The sequence below is a fragment of the Lepus europaeus genome, chromosome 4 (genome assembly GCF_033115175.1).
Source record: "Lepus europaeus isolate LE1 chromosome 4, mLepTim1.pri, whole genome shotgun sequence".
Lineage (NCBI taxonomy): Eukaryota > Metazoa > Chordata > Mammalia > Lagomorpha > Leporidae > Lepus > Lepus europaeus.
The window spans coordinates 138,814,982-138,836,543 of record NC_084830.1 but is presented as its reverse complement, the minus strand read 5'-3'; the positions used below and the strand labels follow the sequence as shown (position 1 = coordinate 138,836,543).

Sequence of the window (21,562 nt, the reverse complement as noted above, 5' to 3'; positions counted from 1 at the left end):
AATGAAAGGTCAAAGCAGTTATTAACTTTGAGGGGGGAAAGTGGGAAAATACAGTTGGTACACAATGGTGTTCCAAATAAACTGCAATAAAAAGAAGACATGAAAGGTTTGGAACTTAATCTAACACATGAAGGAACCATTTCATATTGCCTCAGATGAATTTATACATATCAGAATACAGATTAGTGGTGCAGAAGACAAGAAGTTTGCAGAGGTTGTCTCTTGAGAGAGGGACTAGAAAAGGTGAGGATGGAAAGGACAAAAAAACCTTTGTATTTTCTTATAGGCTCCTTAGTGCCTTTTTATTTTTAATCAAGCTTGTAAATTATTTTTTAAAAATGCATTTAAAAATACCAGTAATTGGTGCTGGTGTTCCAATTGTGTGGCAGGTTAAGCTGCCACCTGTGACACTGGCATCTCTTATGGGCACCTGTTGGAGTCACAGTGGTTCCACCTCCAATCCAGTTCCCTGATAACGAGTCTAGAAAAGTAACAGGAGATGGCCCAGATGCTTGTGCTCTTGCACCCACTTGGGAGACCTGGATGAAGCTTCTGGTTCCTGGCTTCTGGCTTTGGCCTGGCTCAGCCCTGACTATTGCAGCCATTCGGAGAAAGAACCAATGGATGGAAGACCTCTCTCTCTTCCTTCCTCCTCCCCTCTCACTCTGCCTCTTTTCTGTAACTCTTTCAAATAAATTATTGTATTTTAAAAATACCAGTAAAATAAAGTTTTTACAAATCTCACGTTAAAAGGAGATAAAATTTCTACACATTACTAATAAAGATATAAGTAAATGCAAACAATATAATTAAAACATAATACCAAGAAATTCATAAGGGGAGGCATTTATCCCAGCAGCTAAGGTACTGCTTAAGCTGCTCACATTCCACATCAGATGCTCAATTCTTGGCTCCTGACTCCAGCTTCCTGCTAATGCAGACCCTGGGAGACCGTGGTGATGCTTCAAGTGATTGCATTTCTGCCGCCCACATGGGAGATCTGGATTGGGTTTCTGGCTCAGAGCTCTCAGCTTTTTCTGGGTTGCAGGCATTTGGTAAAGAACCAGTGTACATGGGGCCGGCACTGTGGTGTAGTGGGTAAAGCCGCCACCTGCAGTGCCCGCATCCCATATGGATGCCAATTTGAGTCCCAGCTGCTCCACTTCCCATCCAACTCTCTGCTATGGCCTGGGAAAGCAGTAGAAGATGGCCCAAGTCCTTGGGCCCCTGCACCCACATGGGAGACCTGGAAGAACCTCATGACTCCTGGCTTTGGATTGGTGCAGCTCTGGCCATTGTGGCCAGTTGGGGAGTGAACCAGTGGATGGAAGACCCTCTGCCCCCCGCCGCCTCTGCTTCTTTCTCTGTGTGACTCTGCCTTTCAAATAAATAAATAAATAAATAAATCTTTTAAAAAGCAAAACAAAACAGTGTACAGAGGGGCCAGCACTGTAGCATAGCTGGTAAAGACACCGCCTGCAGCATCAGCACCCCATATGGATGCTGGTTCTAGTCCCAGTTGCTCCTCTTTTGATCCAGCTCTCTGCTATGGCCTGGGAAAGCAGTAGAAGATGGCCCAAGCGCTTGGGCCCCTGCACCCTCATGGGAGACTTGGAAGAAGCTCTTGGCTCCTGGCTTCAGATCAGTGCAGCTCTGGCCATTGCAGCCATTTGGGGATAGAACCATTGGATATAAGACCTCTCTCTCTCTCTCTCTCTCTCTCTCCCTCCCTCCCTCCCTCCCTCCTTCCTCTTTCCTTCCCTCCCTCCCTCTCTATCTCTCTGCCTCAGTCTCTCTATAACTCTGCCTTTCAAATAAATTTTAAAAATCCTTAAAAAATTACCAATGTACATGTTGTATGTATATATACTTATATAATAAACCTTCTCAAAAAGAAAATTTGTAAACTAGGCAAAAGACTTTTTAAATAGAATACAATTCACTTAAAAGTAAACAGGACCTGAACAGATGAACAACCAAAGGGAAAATGGAAACAGTAGTCTTATATCTAGTACCAGTGAAGACAGCAAACCCAACCAGTTAAAAAAGCAAGTAGTAGTTAACATGTAGAAACAAACAATAATACGCCTATATAAAAAACTCTTCTGTTGTATAAAGTAGATGGAAAGCTTATTAACACATTCTAGGAGGCCAGAATGATGGTTTAATACCAAAATCGTAGGAGTTACACAAAAACCCACCCACCCACAGAACATAACACAGGCCAGAAATGGAATAAAGGCATTACTTTACCAACATGAACATCATTATTTTTAAGTGGTTTGCAAATAAAAGACTCTCAGCTAATACTGGTTAACCTCTTGATAGAAGTTTGGTTTTATTTCACATTCTTCCCATCAATTTTTAAAATAGAAGGGTTTCCTCTTCGGCTTTTGGTGGGAAGTGTTTAATTTCATATCCCTGGATTTAAGAAAGCAGATTTGTTTTTCCATGATCTCGGATCATCAGAGTGGGTAGGGACATAAACTACTACTTACTAGCATTTCTGTGACCCTTGAGGGGAAAGATAGAACAAAATGCCAAAGACAGAAAACAGTCACTCCTGCCGCAAATTCCATTAATCCGCCATCTTTTTCTTCTATTTTTGAGAACGGGAATAACACGCACAAAACGCAAGGTGGCGCTGCTGACTAAAAAGACAAAATACCGCACCAAGGAGGTGACGGACTGCGGGGGTAAAGAGGCAATCTGACTAAGGAGGAGGAACGGAAACCGCGGTAACAGGAGTGAGGGGAAGTCGGGGACTCTCTCCCCACAATCATAGCTACTATCCAGCTCCTTTCTAAGGATTCGTTGGCTGCCTTTTCCGAGAGCTGCCTGAGGCCAAGTGGGAGTGATTTTGAGTGATGCAGCGGAGAATGGAGGCCAGAGGGGAGCGGGCCGTGCAGAAAAGGCAAGTCCTATTCCTTTGTGTGTTTCTGGGGGTGTCTCGCGCTGGCGCGGAACCGCTTAGGTATTCTGTGGCAGAGGAAACTGAGAGAGGCACCTCTCTGGCCAACCTGGCCACCGACCTGGGATTGGGGGTGGGGGAGCTGTCAGCCCGGGGAGCTAGAATTGTTTCAGACCAGCACCTGCGATTTTTACTGCTCAATCTGCTTACTGGGGATTTACTTCTAAATGAGAAATTGGACCGAGAGGAACTGTGCGGCCCCACGGAGCCCTGTGTGCTGCCTTTCCAGTTGTTACTGGAAAAGCCTTTTCAGATTTTCCGTGCTGAACTGCGGGTCACAGACATCAACGATCATTCTCCAGCATTTCTAAATAGAGAGATTCCCCTGAAAATATCAGAGAGTACCGCGCCAGGGGCGGCATTTCTGCTCGAAAGTGCCCAGGATCCAGACGTGGGAACCAACAGCCTGAGCAACTACACCATCAGCCCCAATGCCTATTTCCATCTCAATGTCCTTGGTGATGGGGAGGGGAGTGTGCTTCCCGAACTGGTTCTGGAGCAGGTGCTGGACCGAGAGGAGATGCCTGAGCTCAGTGTAACTCTCACGGCCTTGGACGGCGGCTCTCCGCCGCGATCCGGAACCGCCCTCCTGCGCATCCGGGTCGTGGACATCAATGACAACGCTCCCGAATTTGTGCAGTCCCTCTACAAAGTGCAGGTGCCCGAGGACAGCCCCACTGGTTCCCTGGTTGTTGCTGTGTCAGCTAGAGATCTAGACGCCGGGAGCTACGGGGAAATAGCCTATGCATTCTTCTATGCCACGGAACGAATTCTCAAAACGTTTCAGATCAATTCGACCTCTGGCAATCTTCTTCTTAAAGGCCAATTGGACTATGAAGCAATTCAAACTTACACACTCACCATTCAGGCCCAAGACGGTGGAGGGCTCTCCGGAAAATGCACCGTGGTGGTTGAGGTAATAGATATAAATGACAATGAACCAGAACTGATCATGTCATCGCTAAGTAGTCCAGTTGCAGAAAATTCACCTGAGACCGTCGTCGCCGTTTTTAGGATCAGAGACAGAGATTCAGGCAACAATGGGAAAATAGTGTGCTCCATTGAAGAAGGTCTCCCCTTCCTCCTAAAGCCATCTGTAGAGAATTTCTACACCCTGGTAACCGAGGGAGCGCTGGACAGGGAGGCCAGGGCCGAGTACAACATCACCATCACCGTGTCCGACCTGGGCACGCCCAGGCTGACGACCCGACACCACGTCGCGGTGCAGGTGTCCGACGTGAACGACAACGCCCCAGTCTTCAGCCAGGCCGCCTACACCCTGCTGGTGCGCGAGAACAACAGCCCCGGGCTGCTCATCGGCTCCGTGAGCGCCAGCGACAGGGACGCGGGCGCCAACGCGCAGCTCACCTACTCGCTGCTGCCGCCGCCGCCCCAGCAGCAGCCGCAGCCGCAGCCTCAGCCGCCCCAGCCGCCGCAGCCCGACGTGGCGGCGCTCGTGTCGGTGCACGCGGACAGCGGGCAGCTGTACGCGCTGCGCGCGCTCGACTACGAGGCCCTGCGCGCCTTCGAGTTCGGCGTGCGCGCCGCCGACCGCGGCTCCCCGGCGCTGAGCAGCGAGGCGCGCGTGCGCGTGCAGCTGCTGGACGCCAACGACCACGCGCCGGCCGTGCTGTACCCGCCGGCCAACGGCTCGGCCGCCTGCCCCGAGCTGGTGCCGCGCGCGGCCGACGCGGGCTACCTGGTGAGCAAGGTGGTGGCGGTGGACGGCGATGCGGGCCAGAACGCCTGGCTGTCGTTCGAGCTGCTCAAGGCCACGGAGCCCGGGCTGTTCGGCGTGTGGGCGCACAGCGGCGAGGTGCGCACGGCGCGGCCGCTGAGCGAGCGCGACGCAGCCCGGCAGCGGCTGCTGGTGCTGGTGCGGGACCACGGCGAGCCGCCGCTGTCGGCCAGCGTCACGCTGCACGTGCTGCTGGTGGACGGCTTCTCGCAGCCCTACGTGGCGCTGCCCGACGCGGCGGCGGCGGCCGAGCCGGCGCGGCCCGACTGGCTCACGGTGCAGCTGGTGGTGGCGCTGGCGGCGGTGTCGTTGCTCCTGGTGCTGAGTGTGCTGGCGCTGGTGGCGGCGCGGCTGTGCGGCGGGGGCGGGGGCGGGGGCGGGGTGGGTGGCGGGGCGGGGTGTGCGCTTGGCGTTGGCGGCGGCGCGGGTGCGGAGGGCCGCTTCCCGGGGCCGCTGCTGGACGTGAGCGGCGGCGGGACGCTGTCGCACAGCTACCAGTACGAGGTGCGCCTGACGGGCGACGCTGGGACCGGGGAGTTCAAGTTCATGAAGCCGGTTATCCCTAGTTTCTTTTCCCAAAGTACAGGGAGAGAAATTGAAGAAAACCCTTCAATTCAAAACAATTTGGGTTTCTGATAAGGAATTAATAATAAATACCGTGTGTCTTGGACTTTTTCTAATTAGAATCTTATCCTGAGATGTCTGTGAAGTTGTGTTCTCACATGATTTCAAGTTTTCAGATGTCAAATAATTTATCTTTTTGAAATTTATTTAAAGAGTGTCAGTGTTGTGCCCAGATCGTTAGATCCCCGCAGAGACCCCCCAGAGAGTCGATCACACCGAACTGCAAAAGCAAGGTTTATTCGGGAGTACAAGATGCAACAGGGACCCCATCCAACCAACCAGCGCAGCGCAGGAAGGAGTGAGGCCCCGGTCTTTTTTGGGAGAGTTTTTAAAGGAAAAAAGGGCTACATCAGCAGGAAAAGAGTTACATACAGCACGGGAGCTTTGGGTACAGGGAGTTACAGCGGGGGCTCACAGCACAGGAGCTCTGGGCACAGGGAGTTACTTTGTTCAGCAGTCTCTACTGTGCTGTCCTTGGTCTACCCAGCTAGCTGTCCCTGGTGAGCTTTGATATCTCCGGAATGCCTGAATGCCTGCTTTTACAAGGACTCGGGTCTGCTACGGGAAAAGGAGGCTGCTTTTTTTATTGTTTTAAAATGGAGACACTTTGGCTCTTTATCAGAAAGAGGGAAAGAGGGTGTGGTGGAGGGGTAAAGAGACAAGACACTTGTATTTGATGGTGCCAAACAGTAGCAGCAGGCAGGGCAGAGCCAGGAGCCAGGAACTCCATTCGGGTGTCCTATCTATGCGCTAGGAACCCAAGTACTTGAGCCATCATCTGTTGCCTCCCAAGCACTATAGCAGGAAACTGGATTAGAAGTGGAGGTGGGACTGGATTCCAGCCTTTCGGATATGGGATGCAGGTGTCCCGAATGGCAGCTTAATCTGCTGGGCCACAATTGCTTTACACAGAAAATAACCCAGCTTTAGCCCTAAGAAACCTGGACAAAGCAAAGAATGTGTGCGCCATGTTTTATCTGTTTTTAATGTACAGTCCATTTAATGACAAGTGGTGAGATATTTTCAGTTGTTTTCCTTTTGTCTTCATAGTTTATTGCTTTGATTTTCTGACTAGAATGCTGCACAGGTAGACCTACAATAAGTTTAGGAAGCATAGGTTGCAAAGTATCTTTAAAAATTTTTTGAGTGGCACAGTCAGAGCTCCCATTTGCTGGTTCACTCCTGCAAATTGTGTGCGGGAGGGGGTGGGGCTGAGTGGAGGCTGCAGCCAGGAGCCTGTCTAGGTTTCCCACAGGAGTGGCAGGAGCATTCATCTGGACAAACCAGGTCTCCCACGTGGGTGGAAGGGGCCCAGACACTTCAGCCATCACCTGTGGCCTGCCAACACCAGCAGGAAGCTGGATCAGAATTTTTGCATGGAGGCCTTCTGAGTATATTATAAATTAGAGATGGTAACACAAAAATAGAGGTATTGCTATACCCACCAGTGGCATATAGGATAAAAGCAAAAAACTCATTAAATTGTTTTCATAGTCTCATGATAAAATTATCTAGTTTGGGCTGGCACTGTTGCTCACTAGGCTAATCCTCCACCTGCGGCGCTGGCACCCCAGGTTCTAGTCCCAGTCAGGGCACCGGTTCTGTCCTGGTTGCTCCTCTTCCGGTCCAGCTCTCTGCTGTGGCCCGGGAAGGCAGTGGAGGATGGCCCAAGTACTTGGGCCCTGCATCGAATGGGAGACCAGGAGAAGCACCTGGCTCCTGCCTTCAGATCAGCATGGTGCACCGGCCGCAGCGTGCCAGCCGCAGTGACCATTGAGGGATGAGCCAATGGAAAAAGGAAGACTTTTCTCTCTGTCTCTCTCTCTCACTGTCCATTCTGCCTGTCAAAAATAAATAATAAAAAAATCTAGTTTGTCCAACTAATACATTACATGGAGATAAGGAAAAGATATTTACATAATTAAAGAACTTAGGAAGGCAGTCCCAAAGGGACAAATATCATATGTTCTCCCTGATCTGTGACAACTAACTGAGCACCTAAATGGAAACCTGTAGAAGTGAAACGGACACTATGAGAAACAATGACCTGATCAGCCCTTGTGCTGACTGACGAGGAACAACTTACTATTTTATTCCTTTTAGTATTTTTTGTTCTACTTAATACCATTGGTTGAACTCTTTAATTAAAACACAATTATTCTTAGGTGTTTAAGTGTAACTGAAAAGTGATCCCTGATAAATATAAGAGTGGGAATAAAAGAGGGAGATACAGTTGGGCAATGCTCACTCGGACTTACTCCTAATGGTAGAACTAGAAACGTGGCAGGGGATTCCAAACCAATCCTATCAAGGTGGCATGTACTGATGCCATCTTACTAGTCAAAGTGATCAGTTTAAGTTCATAATTGATCATGATGATAGAATTAAGTGTCAAAGGGATCACATAAACAAGACTAGTGTCCGCTAATAATAACTGATAGAATTCAAAAGAAGAGAATGATCCAACATGGGAAGCAGGATACACACCAGACTCATAGAATGGCAGATGCCCTAACCAGCACTCAGGCCTCAGAATCAGCCCTTGAGACATTCGGATCTGGCTAAAAAGCCCATGAGAGTTTCTCAGGCATGGAAAGCCAAGACACTATGAATAAAAAAATGACCTATATGAAAGATCTATGTGAGACAGATCCCAGCATAAAGAATGGGCCATCAAAGAAGGAGGTACCTTTCTCTGAAGTGAGAAGAGAACTTCCACTTTGATTAATGGCCTTGTCTAAATAAGCTCAAAGTTTGTGAACTCAAGAGGCTTCCATAGTCTTGGCAGCTTATGACGAGAGCTTTGGGTGATTACTGACGTCATAAATAAAAGTGTCAATTTTAAATCAACAATGGGAGTGACTGTGCACTTACTCCCCATGTAGGATCTCTGTCCTTAATGTGTTGTACTATGCGAATTAATGGTAAATCTAGTACTCAAACAGTACTTTATACTTTGTGTATCTGTGTGGGTGCAAACTGTTGAAATCTTTACTTAGTATATACTAAGTTGATCTGTATATAAAGATAATTGAAAATGAATCTTGATGAAGAATGGGATGGGATGGGAGAGGGAGTGGGAGAAGGGATGGTTGTGGGTGGGAGGGAGGTTATGGGGGGAAAAGCCACTATAATCCAAAAGTTGTACTTTCAAAATTTATATATATTAAAGTTTTAAAAAAAAAAGAAATGGCCGGCACCGCGGCTCACTAGGCTAATCCTCCACCTGCGGTGCCAGCACCCTGGGTTCTAGTCCCTGTTGAGGCAATGGATTCTGTCCCAGTTGCTCCTCTTCCAGTCCAGCTCTCTGCTGTGGCCTGGGAGGGCAGTAGAGGATGGTCCAAGTGCTTTGGGCCCTTCACCTGCATGGGAGACCAGGAGAAGCACCTGGCTCCTGGCTTCGGATTGGCGCAGCGCACTGGCGCACTGGCCGTAGCGGCCATTTGGGGAGTGAACCAATGGAAGGAAGACCTTTCTGTCTGTCTCTCTCATGTCTAACTCTGCCTGTCAAAAAAAAAAAAAAAAAGAACTTAGGAGACCTATCAACCAAATGGAATGTGTGGTGGACATTGTATCTTGATTCAAAAGACAACCTTAATATGAGAGAAATCTGAACATGGATGGATATTAATATCAATTTAATGTTTAAAGTTATTAAATTAGTAATGGAATATGAACTGTGGGTGAAAGTTTAAGTTTTCTGGGATGTGGAGATGCTAGACGAATACAGTTGAGAATTTATGGCGGAGTGAGCATTTTTGCACCTGCTAATGAGAGCATGGAGGTTATTCTTTCTTTATGGGATCTGAAAATTTTTCAAAACAGCATTTAAATTGATACTGTGAGAAGTGGAGGTAACAAAAAGGGACAGCTTTTTGAGATACAGAATCATCACTGCTGTCATAGACTGTGCCTCTATATAGACAACCTCTCCAGCCTTTCCCTGTTCAGTCGCCATCACCTGACATGATAACTGCGTTCTGGAATAGTCTTCATCATGCATTCTTCTACAGTGTGAATTTGGAGGTGTTTTTCTAGTGATCCCCGTGGATTCATGCAGACTTAGCTACATGGTGGCATGGCATTGCTGTATATGATCTATAAGGTTAATTTCTTAATGTGCCAACTTCCCATCAGTAAAGTGGAGAATTCATAACAGCCCTTTGTGGTAGGTAAAATTACTATCTTCACCTTATGCATGAGAAAACTAAGGAGGAGGGAGGTTAAATAATTTGTGACTCACTTTTCCATGTTTTGTGGCAGTAAAAGTATTTAATTCTGAAACTTTCTTATTCCAATTATATATTTTTAAAAATTTTCCTGTATATATAATTTACTTACAGTCAGACTATTACCTAGATGTTTTCCTTTTGCCCTAAATTTTGTTTATATCATTGAAAGAGTCCCTACCAATGTCATTTTTCTTGAGTGGCCAATAAGATCTGCCACGGCAAAGGTGGCGTTGTGATCTTATATCATAGCCCCGGGGTAACGACAGAGTTAAAAACGGCATCCGTTTTTCACCCCCTAAAATGCAAGCTCCTATGAGGACGCGTGGTGGCGCTGCAGGATAAGCCGGTACAACCCGGAACGCCGCTGAGGCGCCCTTCCCAGACAAAACAGCCCGCAGAGGCTGGAAGCCCGCGAGAAGCCGGGATGCGGGAGAGAGAGACGGGCCGGCTCCTCTAAAAAGGCCTACTCCCCGAAGTCCTTCTGCCGCCTCGTGCAAGAGCCGCAGTAGCAGATACTGGGGCGCTCCACAGCTCAGCGGACCCGCCTTCGCTGGAAGCTCAACCATGGCGGCCAGGCGCAGGCTCCCTGGCAGACAAAGGCAAGTGCTTTTCTTCCTTGTCTTCTCGGGCTTCTCTCTGGCGGGCGCGGCGAAACCTAGGCTCTATTCCGTGGTGGAGGAGACTGAGGGCAGCTCCTCTGTGACCAATCTAGCAAAGGACCTGAGTCTGGGCCAGGGGGAGCTCTCCAGGCGGGCGGTTAGGGTCGTCTCCAAAGGGAACAGGCTCCGTTTGCAACTCGATCCGGAGACCGGGGATTTGCTGCTAACTGAGAAGCTGGACCGCGAGGAAATCTGCGGGCCCGCGGAGCCCTGCGTGCTGCGTTTCCAGGTGTTGCTGGAGAACCCCTTGGAGTTTTTCCAAGCTGAGATACAAGTAATAGACATCAATGACCATTCTCCCGTGTTCCCGGACAAAGAAATGTTGCTGAAAATATCAGAGAGCAGTCCTCCCGGGACCACGTTTCCTCTGCAAAACGCGCAGGACGTGGATGTAGGCCCCAACGACGTCGACAGCTATATCATCAGTCCCAACTCCTACTTTCGGGTCCTCACACGCAAACGCAGCGATGGCAAGAAGTACCCCGAGCTGGTGCTGGACCAAGCGCTGGACCGCGAGGAGGAGCCCGAGCTCAGGCTGACGCTCACAGCCCAGGACGGCGGCTCTCCGCCCCGCTCTGGCTCCGCGCAGGTCCGCATAGAGGTGGTGGACGTCAACGATAACGCCCCTGAATTTGAGCAGCCTCTCTACCGGGTGCAGGTCCCCGAGGACAGTCCCACAGGCTTCCTGTTCCTCACGGTCTCCGCCACGGATGCAGACGCCGGGCTCCACGCCCAGATTTCCTACTCACTCTTCCAGGCTTCAGACGAGATCAGCAAAACCTTTGAGCTCAATGCCCGGACAGGAGAAATTCGACTGAAAAAGCAACTTGATTTCGAGAATATCCAGTCGTATGAAGTCACCATCGAGGCGAGAGACGCCGGCAGCCTTTCTGGGAAATGCACCGTATTGATCCAAGTCTTGGATGTGAACGACCATGCTCCAGAAGTTACCATCTCTGCACTCACCAACCCCATTCCCGAGAACGCGCCTGAGACGGTGGTGGCAGTTTTCAGTGTATCAGATCTTGACTCAGAAGAAAACGGGAAGATTAGCTGCTCCATTCCGGACGATCTACCCTTCGCGCTAAAATCTTCTGTGGAAAACTTCTACACCCTGGTAACGGATGGAGCGCTGGACAGGGAGGCCAGGGCCGAGTACAACATCACCATCACCGTGTCCGACCTGGGCACGCCCAGGATGACGACCCGGCACCACGTCGCGGTGCAGGTGTCCGACGTGAACGACAACGCCCCGGTCTTCAGCCAGGCCGCCTACACCCTGCTGGTGCGCGAGAACAACAGCCCCGGGCTGCTCATCGGCTCCGTGAGCGCCAGCGACAGGGACGCGGGCGCCAACGCGCAGCTCACCTACTCGCTGCTGCCGCCGCCGCCCCAGCCGCAGCCGCAGCCTCAGCCGCCCCAGCCGCCGCAGCCCGACGTGGCGGCGCTCGTGTCGGTGCACGCGGACAGCGGGCAGCTGTACGCGCTGCGCGCGCTCGACTACGAGGCCCTGCGCGCCTTCGAGTTCGGCGTGCGCGCCGCCGACCGCGGCTCCCCGGCGCTGAGCAGCGAGGCGCGCGTGCGCGTGCAGCTGCTGGACGCCAACGACCACGCGCCGGCCGTGCTGTACCCGCCGGCCAACGGCTCGGCCGCCTGCCCCGAGCTGGTGCCGCGCGCGGCCGACGCGGGCTACCTGGTGAGCAAGGTGGTGGCGGTGGACGGCGACGCGGGCCAGAACGCCTGGCTGTCGTTCGAGCTGCTCAAGGCCACGGAGCCCGGGCTGTTCGGCGTGTGGGCGCACAGCGGCGAGGTGCGCACGGCGCGGCCGCTGAGCGAGCGCGACGCGGCCCGGCAGCGGCTGCTGGTGCTGGTGCGGGACCACGGCGAGCCGCCGCTGTCGGCCAGCGTCACGCTGCACGTGCTGCTGGTGGACGGCTTCTCGCAGCCCTACGTGGCGCTGCCCGACGCGGCGGCGGCGGCCGAGCCGGCGCGGCCCGACTGGCTCACGGTGCAGCTGGTGGTGGCGCTGGCGGCGGTGTCGTCGCTCCTGGTGCTGAGTGTGCTGGCGCTGGTGGCGGCGCGGCTGTGCGGCGGGGGCGGGGGCGGGGTGGGTGTCGGGGCGGGGTGTGCGCTTGGCGTTGGCGGCGTTGGCGGCGGCGCGGGTGCGGAGGGCCGCTTCCCGGGGCCGCTGCTGGACGTGAGCGGCGGCGGGACGCTGTCGCACAGCTACCAGTATGAGGTGCGCCTGACGGGCGACGCTGGGACCGGGGAGTTCAAGTTCATGAAACCCATTTTACCTAATTTCCAAGGCCACTCCCCCGAATGAGCAATGGAACCAAACTCAAACTTTAAGAATGAATTTGATTTCAGCATGCGGTTGAATTAATGGTTTTCATATTCCATATTATAAATTTTTGTGATATTTCACAAAGAATTGCCTACAGGAGTTCTTTCGTTGTGAAGTCGCTTTAACCTGTATCTCATCTTTTTTTTATGACAATGTCAGGATGAATGCTTCTAAAGATTCCCTTTCAAACACTGATGAGGTCAATAGTTGTGCAAATTCTTTTTGTAGGTTACCTTAGAGAATGGTTAAGAAGGAAAACTGAATCAAGGTCAATTGTAGGTCCTTGTAAGTTTTCTTAGTGGTTGTTAAGCCGAGGTAGTTAATGCACTATCCCCTGAGTTCTATCCAGGAAGGCGAGGAAATTTGTGCAATTGGAATGTCTGGCTCTTGCTTTATTTTGCCCTTTATGCAGATGATGTTTTCTGTTAAAATGCTACAAAGCTGTGATTCCTTTCATTAACTATCACTGGTTGCTCAATGTAATTTCAAATAGTTTTCCAGATAGTTTCTTTGGTGTTCCAAGTGGGAAAATCCTGCTCCATATTTATCTAGTGAGACGAAGTAGAATGGTAGTGAAACTGGCTTTTCCCCTTTGGGAGATACTGACTCTTGGTGATAGAAACTGCAAGGGTGATATCCATTTATTTTTTTCCATCTTGAGTCTAAATTTCACTTAGGGCATTAATGTACCTATTCAAAAGATTACATTTCTCCTCACCTCCTTAGTGGTTAAAATTGGACTTAAGACAGGTTGTAGTCAATGAGATTTATGTTGAAATGCTGTAAAGGACTCCCAAGAAGACTTCTTAAGTGGTTATGATTCATCCAGGAAGAGGTCTCCCTTTTTCCTTCTTTAACTGCTCCTTGCTGCCTGGTATGCTAATGTACAGACAGCTATGTTGCACGTTAATTATGGAAACCATGAACTAAGACATTCTGTACATAAGAAACTTAAGGATAAGGGTTCCTGGTAGCCTTGGGGTCAGTGTCATCCCTAGATGACCCACTTTTGGATTTGTTTTTTTAACTCAGAAAGAAATTGTTTTATTAAAGCCATCATATTTAGTTTAGCTACTTCCAGTGGAATCTAATCATTTCTTCAACAGTAAAAATTTTATTAACGTGATAAATATAGTGAAATGCCTAGATCTTAAGTGTACAGTTTGATCTGATCTTTTCAAAGTTTTTATTTCTTGTTTAAAAGCTTTACTTATTTATTGAAATGGCAGAGTTACAGAGAGAGGGAGAGAGAGATTGATTTTCCATCTACTAGTTCACACTCCAAAAAGCTACAACAATCAGGTCCGGGCCAGGCCATAGCCGGGAGCCAGGAGTTTCATCGGGGTCTCCCAGATGCGTGCATGAGCCTAAGTATTTGGGCCATTTGCTGCTGCCTTCCAAGGTGCATTAACAGGGAGCTGGATCAGAACTAGAGCAGCCAAGAGTTGAATTGGTGCCCTGTGGGATGTTGGCATCACAGGCAACAGCTTGACCCACAATGCCTCTCCCAAAGCTTTTATGTCTTTATTGATAATTGAAAATTTAGTGAAAAGTAGTGTATAGAGTGCATTATATTCATCTTCTTTTTAATCCTCCAAACTCTGAGAAAACTGGTTTATTATCCCCTTTTTGTATATGAGAAAACTGAAGCTTAGAAATATTAAGTAAATTGGTCAAATTCTGCATAATAAAAGGAAACATTTTAAATATAAGTGTAGCTGAATCAAATGCCCCAGATATTGATCAGTATGCTGTATCATTAACTGGTAGCATTGTTCCCATAACTAAGGAAGTGAAATCCATCTACTATTCCTACTCCTGTTCTATAACTTTTAGCCTCTAGTTCACATTTGTTTCTATACCAAGGGCCACACTGCTGTAGACCAGTAAGCCCAAAATTCTTATAAAAGCACTGGGTCAAACACTGCAACTAGTCTTCATGATGAGCAAATCAGTCTGATTATATTTTTGTCATAATACATTCATTATTGCCAAAATGGGTGCCCTGAGTCCCAGAGCCACCCTGTGGCTGCATTTGTTGAATTTGCTATGTTCTTTCTACACACATACACACACACTGGCACATGCACACACATTTTCTTTGGGAAATTTTATAAATTAATTGATTTACTTGAAAGGGAGAGTTACAGAGCCAGAGAGAGAGAGAAAGAGAGAACGAGAGGTCTTCCATCCACTGGTTTACTCCCCAAAAGGCTGCAACAGCAATGCAGGTGGTGGCCTTACCCATTATGCCACAGCACCAGCCTCTCTTCTGAATTACATTTTCAGAAGTTCTTTATTCAATTCAATATACCAGATTACTTTTCATGTTTCTTATGGTTGAAAGCAGTTGCTGTTGTAGTATGAGTTTTAAATGAAGTATCTAATTTCAGAAAAGTATAGACAATGTTGTGGGGGAATTTTTATGACAACTTAGAGATTCTGGAAATTTGTTATGAAATTTGATAGGTTTCAGTTGTTTTCTATTAAAATTTAACCAAAAGACTTTGGCAACTTGTCTCAAAAATTATGTTGAAAAAAATGTGTAGGGATCATGTAGTTGACTGAAACAATAAAAAGGTATTTACACTTCTGTAGATTAGAAGTCTCCCTGGGCTACACTCAAGGTGTCAGCAGGGAGGCATTCCATTCTGGTGGCTCTAGAGAAGAATCTAGTTCATTGTCTTCCAACTTGCAAACATTATCCACATTACTTGATCCATGGCCCCTTTATCCATCTCTAAAACCAGCAATTTGGCTTCTCTGACCTTGGTTGAGTAGTCATCTCTCCCTCCAACTATAGCCAGGAAAGGTTCAGCTCCACAGCACCAAATAATACAGGATAACCTGCTCTTCACAAGGTCCTTACTTTTAGTCACATTTGCAAATAATTTTTTTTGCCACAAAAGGTAACATATTTACAGATATTGTTACATATGTTAGTAGTCATTATTCTATCACAGGTTTGGTGCTTAGAAGAAAATTACCCAGTATAGCAGTACCACCTGTGGTCAAAGAAGGACATGTAAAGCTTTTAAAGAAGTTTAGACATCATTGATTTGATGCTTGAACCTAAGTTTAGCTAGTTAAAAAACTTCTAAAACTTCTTAACAAAAACACTACATTGATAAAATGTGCCATGAATTTATTTGGTTGAAATTATGGAAATGCAAAACTTGAATCCAAATATGATGAGGTACTATATGTAGAGTACATGAAGAACTCTTAGAAGTCAATTATAAAAGGACAGATAATGCAGTTAAAATGGACAGGAGGGACAGGTGTTTGGTACAGCAGTTAAGATGTCACCAGGATGACCACATCCCGTGGGTTTGCATTCACTCCCGCTTCTGCCTCAACATCCTGCTGTGGCACAACCTGGGAGGCAGCAGGTGACTGCTCGATGATACGCACAGTAGATCCAACATTGAATTTTGAACTCCTGGCTTTAGTCTCACCCAGCACAGGCAGTTTTGGGTATTGGGGAATAAACCTGTGAATGTGAGACCTCTCTATCTCTTTCTGCCTTTCAAATAAATATAACGAAATATTTTAAATGGGCAAAGGCCTGAACAGACATTGCTGTAAGGAAGATATATGAATGATGAGCAAACACATAATCAACATGATTAGTTATCAGAGAAATACAAATAAAAATCACATGAGCTATGTCTTAATACCAGTTAGGATGATTTGTAGCAAAACAATAATAGTGTTGGGAAGATGTGGAAAAATTGGAACTCTGGTACATTGTTGGTGGGAATGTAAAATGCCATGGCCACTCTGGAAAAGTCTGGCAGCTCCTCAAACAACTGAACCTGAAGATACCACTTGGCCCAGCAGTTCTGCTGGTGCAATGAAAAGATATCCATACAAATGTATGCACATGAATATTCATGCAAGCATTACTGATAACAGCCAAAAGGTGGAAATAGCCCAGTATCTACAGAGAGAGTGATGGATAATCAAAATGTTTTACATCTGCACAATAGAATGTTATTCAGCCATAAAAAGGAATGAAGTAGTGATACATGTCACAACTTGAATGAACCTTGAAAGAAAGCATTATGCTAAGTGCAAGAAGTCAATCATGAAAGTCCATGTCCTATTATTGCATTCATATGGAAGTCCAGAACAGATAATTCTACAGAAACAGAATGTAGGTTAGTGCTTTCTTGTAGTTCAGGGTAGGACTGGTAAGAGTGCGGGATTCACGTAGGTTATGGGGTTTCTTTTGGATGTGATGATGGATGTGCACCTCTGTAAATACATGAAAAGCCATGGAATTCTGTATTTTAAATGGAGAAACTATATGTTACTTGAACTGTCTCAGTAAAAATTTTTCCCCTAAAAGAATAGAATGAATTTTTCTTACTGTTATTAAAAAGAGGAAAACAGGGGCTGGCACTCTGTAACTCTGCCTTCAAAATAAATAAAATAAATTTGGAAAAAGGAGGAAAAACAAACCCAAAAGCATGGCATACCCAAACTTGAGACCTGCTTATTTGGGAAATAATTTTCAATAATTAGAAAGATGCAAAAGTTCTGATTTCTTAGACTTAGCTGTAGAAAGGAAGAGGAAGTAACCAATTCTTTAATAAAGCATTGGTTAAACACATTTTTTTAGAACTGCCTGTGATTGCAATTTTCCAGTGTACACTATTTTGTAAATTCTGTAACATGTACCATAAAAAAAGATCCACTTGTGAAAGCTCTTCTCATGATACTATGGAAACATTTTCATCTTCAGAGTACATTCTTGGCTTAAATGTTAATTAAATTATTTTATTTAATCATCAACAATTTGTCAGCATTAAATGGCAGGTAACATAAGGCATAGGTTTCTCTTCGTACTCCTGTGCAACATCTCAGAACTCTGTCTGTGCACACACACGTCACAAGAAATTAAGATTTTTAAATTACATAGCTTATTTGGTACTTTGGAATTTTGCATCCGATGAAAGCCAGAAAACATGACTCAGTAAGAACGCATGGTGGCGCTGCAGGCTAAGAGGATGGAAAAACCAGCATTACCTCCCAGCTCCAGTATCTAGCCAGTTAAGGCACCGCCTGAAAGCAGAACTGCTTTCTCGGCCGGAGCAGAAGCCAGAGTGAAACCTCGTTAAAACTCGAGTAGCGCAGCTTGGTTCCTGAGTTCTGGACTGCAAGACAGCGCTGTCAGAATCCTGAGCATATGGGAAACTCCTGAACAGAATTTTTGAGAAAGAGCAATGGAGACTGGATGGATGCGCAATGGGAGATCAAGGCAAGCTGTGCTTTTCTTTGTTTTGCTGAGCATGCTTGGGGCGGGCGCGGATCTGGGGCCCTACGCAGTGGTGGAAGAAACGGAGAGAGGATTCTTTGTGGCAAATCTAGGAAAAGATCTAGGGCTGGGGCCGAAGGAGCTGTCCTCCCGTGGGGCCCGGATCATTTCCCAAGGAAACATAGAGCATTTGCAGCTCCGGGTTCAAACTGGGGATTTACTCATTAATGAGAAACTGGATCGAGAGGAGCTATGCGGTCCTCTTGAGCCTTGCGTGCTGTATTTCCAAGTGCTGATGGAAAAACCCTTAGAGATAATTCAGGCTGAACTGAGAGTGGCAGACATAAACGACCATGCCCCTGTGTTCTCTGAAAGAGAAATGATTCTAAAAATACCAGAAAACAGCCCTCTAGGAAGCGCGTACCCCCTGAATAATGCTCTGGATTTGGACGTAGGAAGCAACAACGTTCAGAACTATAAAATCAGCCCCAATTCCCATTTTCGCGTTCTAACCCGCGAACGCAGCGATGGCAGGAAATACCCTGAGCTGGTGTTGGATAAAGAGCTGGACCGGGAGGAGGAGTCTGAACTGAGATTAACTCTGACGGCGCTGGATGGCGGCTCTCCGCCCCGCTCTGGCTCCGCGCAGGTGCGCATTGAAGTTGTGGACACGAATGATAACGCCCCCGAGTTTGCGCAGCCACTCTACAGGGTGCAGATTCCGGAGGACAGCCCCGTGGGCTCCCTGGCTGTCACGGTATTCGCCACTGATTTAGACAGCGGGGCTTATGGGAAAATATCGTACACACTCGTTCAGCCTTCAGAAGATATCAGCGAGACTTTGGAGGTAAATCCTGTGACAGGAGCAGTTCGACTGAGAAAACAAATAGACTTTGAAAGAGTCCAGTCTTATGAAGTGGACATCAAGGCCACGGACGGCGGAGGTCTTTCAGGAAAATGCACTCTGCTCCTGCAGGTGGTGGACGTGAACGATAATCCGCCAGAGGTGAGGATGTCTGCACTCAACAGCCCCATCCCGGAGAACGCGCCCGAGACTGTAGTTGCTGTTTTCAGCGTCTCGGATCCTGATTCCGGGGACAACGGGAGGACCGTTTCCTCCATCCAGGAAGACCTCCCATTCGTTCTGAAACCGTCAGTCAAGAACTTCTACACCCTGGTAACGGATGGAGCGCTGGACAGGGAGGCCAGGGCCGAGTACAACATCACCATCACCGTGTCCGACCTGGGCACGCCCAGGCTGACGACCCGGCACCACGTCGCGGTGCAGGTGTCCGACGTGAACGACAACGCCCCGGTCTTCAGCCAGGCCGCCTACACCCTGCTGGTGCGCGAGAACAACAGCCCCGGGCTGCTCATCGGCTCCGTGAGCGCCAGCGACAGGGACGCGGGCGCCAACGCGCAGCTCACCTACTCGCTGCTGCCGCCGCCGCCCCAGCAGCAGCCGCAGCCTCAGCCGCAGCCGCCCCAGCCGCCGCAGCCCGACGTGGCGGCGCTCGTGTCGGTGCACGCGGACAGCGGGCAGCTGTACGCGCTGCGCGCGCTCGACTACGAGGCCCTGCGCGCCTTCGAGTTCGGCGTGCGCGCCGCCGACCGCGGCTCCCCGGCGCTGAGCAGCGAGGCGCGCGTGCGCGTGCAGCTGCTGGACGCCAACGACCACGCGCCGGCCGTGCTGTACCCGCCGGCCAACGGCTCGGCCGCCTGCCCCGAGCTGGTGCCGCGCGCGGCCGACGCGGGCTACCTGGTGAGCAAGGTGGTGGCGGTGGACGGCGACGCGGGCCAGAACGCCTGGCTGTCGTTCGAGCTGCTCAAGGCCACGGAGCCCGGGCTGTTCGGCGTGTGGGCGCACAGCGGCGAGGTGCGCACGGCGCGGCCGCTGAGCGAGCGCGACGCGGCCCGGCAGCGGCTGCTGGTGCTGGTGCGGGACCACGGCGAGCCGCCGCTGTCGGCCAGCGTGACGCTGCACGTGCTGCTGGTGGACGGCTTCTCGCAGCCCTACGTGGCGCTGCCCGACGCGGCGGCGGCGGCCGAGCCGGCGCGGCCCGACTGGCTCACGGTGCAGCTGGTGGTGGCGCTGGCGGCGGTGTCGTCGCTCCTGGTGCTGAGTGTGCTGGCGCTGGTGGCGGCGCGGCTGTGCGGCGGGGGCGGGGGCGGGGGCGGGGCGGGGTGTGCGCTTGGTGGCGGCGGCGCGGGTGGGGAGGGCCGCTTCCCGGGGCCGCTGCTGGACGTGAGCGGCGGCGGGACGCTGTCGCACAGCTACCAGTATGAGGTGCGCCTGACGGGCGACGCTGGGACCGGGGAGTTCAAGTTCATGAAGCCCATTAGCCCCAACCTTCCTTCCCAGGGCACTGGGAAAGAAATAGAGGAAAACTGTACTTTTCAGAGTAGCTTTGGGTTTAATTACTGAAAGGAACCCATTTAATACACATTTCCTCTTGAGACTGCCTTTTTATTCATCACCTCCAGCAGGGTGCTACTTAATTTTGTTAGATGTGTCATCAGTTTCCTATTTGCCTAACTGTGCAAGTTTCCATTTTCTCATATGAGACATTTTCCTGGAATATCAGTGATTGAAATGGTCTTTATCTTCAAAATTCATATTATTTCAAAGACTCTCTTCCACCTTATATATTTCTTTATTGATTATATATTCATTCTATCATTAATATTAGTTTCCCTTTTGTAGGACTGTTTCAATTATTAAAATATTCTGTTGCATGTATATTTACTATTTAATATTTCTTTTATTTTCATTCTAAGCTGACATTCTTGTTGGTTTTTCCACTTTGATCTTCATTGTTAGTCTTCTATTAAACTGTTGCTCATTTTTAGAAATTCTATCTTCCCTGAATTTATCTCTTTTTTAAGAAAAATTTATTTATTTGAAAGGCAGAGTTAACAGAGGCAGTAGCAGAGAGGGAGAGAGAGAGAAAGAGAGTTAGTTCTTCCATCTGCTGGTTCACTCTTCAAATGCTGCAACAGCCAGAGCTGGGCAGATCTGAAGCCAGGAGTCAGGACCTACTTAGGTCTGCCATGCAGGTGCAGGGGCCCAAGGACTTGGGCCATCTTCCATTGCCTTCCCAGGCCATAGCAGAGAGCTGGATCAGAAGTGGAGCCAGGACTCCAACTGGCACCCATATGGGATACCGACACTACAGGCAGTGGCTTTACCCACTGTTCCACAGTGTTGGCCCCAGAATTGATCTCTCCTTACTTACTATGTTCCTATCAAAAGTGATATGATAGATCACTGATCAGCCTTATCTAAAACTAAGAAAGAATGTCACCATAAGGCATTCAGTGTGTATAAATGTTTTAAGGTTGGAAATTAAAAGGCAGTCATATATATTGTATCATGTAGAAATATTTAGCAAATTGTTACTTTTAATCTTTTCTTTAAAAAAGCTGAGGTCCTTTGTTAATATTTTAATGGCTAACAATCCACTTCCTTCAAATCTCATCAAGTAGGTTTATGTGGGGTGACTTTTACATTCAGCAGTGTTTGGGGCAGTATCTAGCCCTTTGTCTGTTCCACATCATTAGGTTTAATCTGAAACCTTGCTGTATATGGGGAAAATGGAGCTTCTTTCTGGATACCAGGATTTTGAATAAAATTATGCATGAAGCAAGATGTTATAATGCTATTCTTAGTTTCAATAATGTTAGGATAGGTGTTAAGTTTGTTTTATTCTTTACCTCCTTTATTTAGT

General features: G+C 48.6%; 3 protein-coding genes across 3 annotated transcripts; all 3 read left to right on the top strand.

Annotated features, from left to right (window-relative positions):
- The first annotated feature begins 2,729 nt into the window (after positions 1-2,729).
- On the top strand, positions 2,730-5,345 carry PCDHB7 (protocadherin beta 7). Its single transcript, XM_062189747.1, has one exon. The coding sequence runs from the start codon at positions 2,868-2,870 to the stop codon at positions 5,343-5,345; it is 2,478 nt and encodes an 825-aa protein (XP_062045731.1). The 5' UTR covers positions 2,730-2,867.
- Positions 5,346-9,954: 4,609 nt separating this feature from the next.
- LOC133757969 (protocadherin beta-8-like) lies at positions 9,955-15,049 on the top strand. The gene has a single exon (XM_062188984.1). The coding sequence runs from the start codon at positions 10,130-10,132 to the stop codon at positions 12,548-12,550; it is 2,421 nt and encodes an 806-aa protein (XP_062044968.1). The 5' UTR covers positions 9,955-10,129; the 3' UTR covers positions 12,551-15,049.
- Positions 15,050-17,466: 2,417 nt separating this feature from the next.
- LOC133757968 (protocadherin beta-16-like) lies at positions 17,467-20,469 on the top strand. The gene has a single exon (XM_062188982.1). The coding sequence runs from the start codon at positions 17,803-17,805 to the stop codon at positions 20,257-20,259; it is 2,457 nt and encodes an 818-aa protein (XP_062044966.1). The 5' UTR covers positions 17,467-17,802; the 3' UTR covers positions 20,260-20,469.
- The last annotated feature ends 1,093 nt before the right edge of the window (positions 20,470-21,562 follow it).

Bases quoted from the DNA above. Each gene is read 5' to 3' on its own strand.
- PCDHB7 (XM_062189747.1), top strand. From the start codon at position 2,868: ATGCAGCGGAGAATGGAGGCCAGAGGGGAGCGGGCCGTGCAGAAAAGG.
- LOC133757969 (XM_062188984.1), top strand. From the start codon at position 10,130: ATGGCGGCCAGGCGCAGGCTCCCTGGCAGACAAAGGCAAGTGCTTTTC.
- LOC133757968 (XM_062188982.1), top strand. From the start codon at position 17,803: ATGGAGACTGGATGGATGCGCAATGGGAGATCAAGGCAAGCTGTGCTT.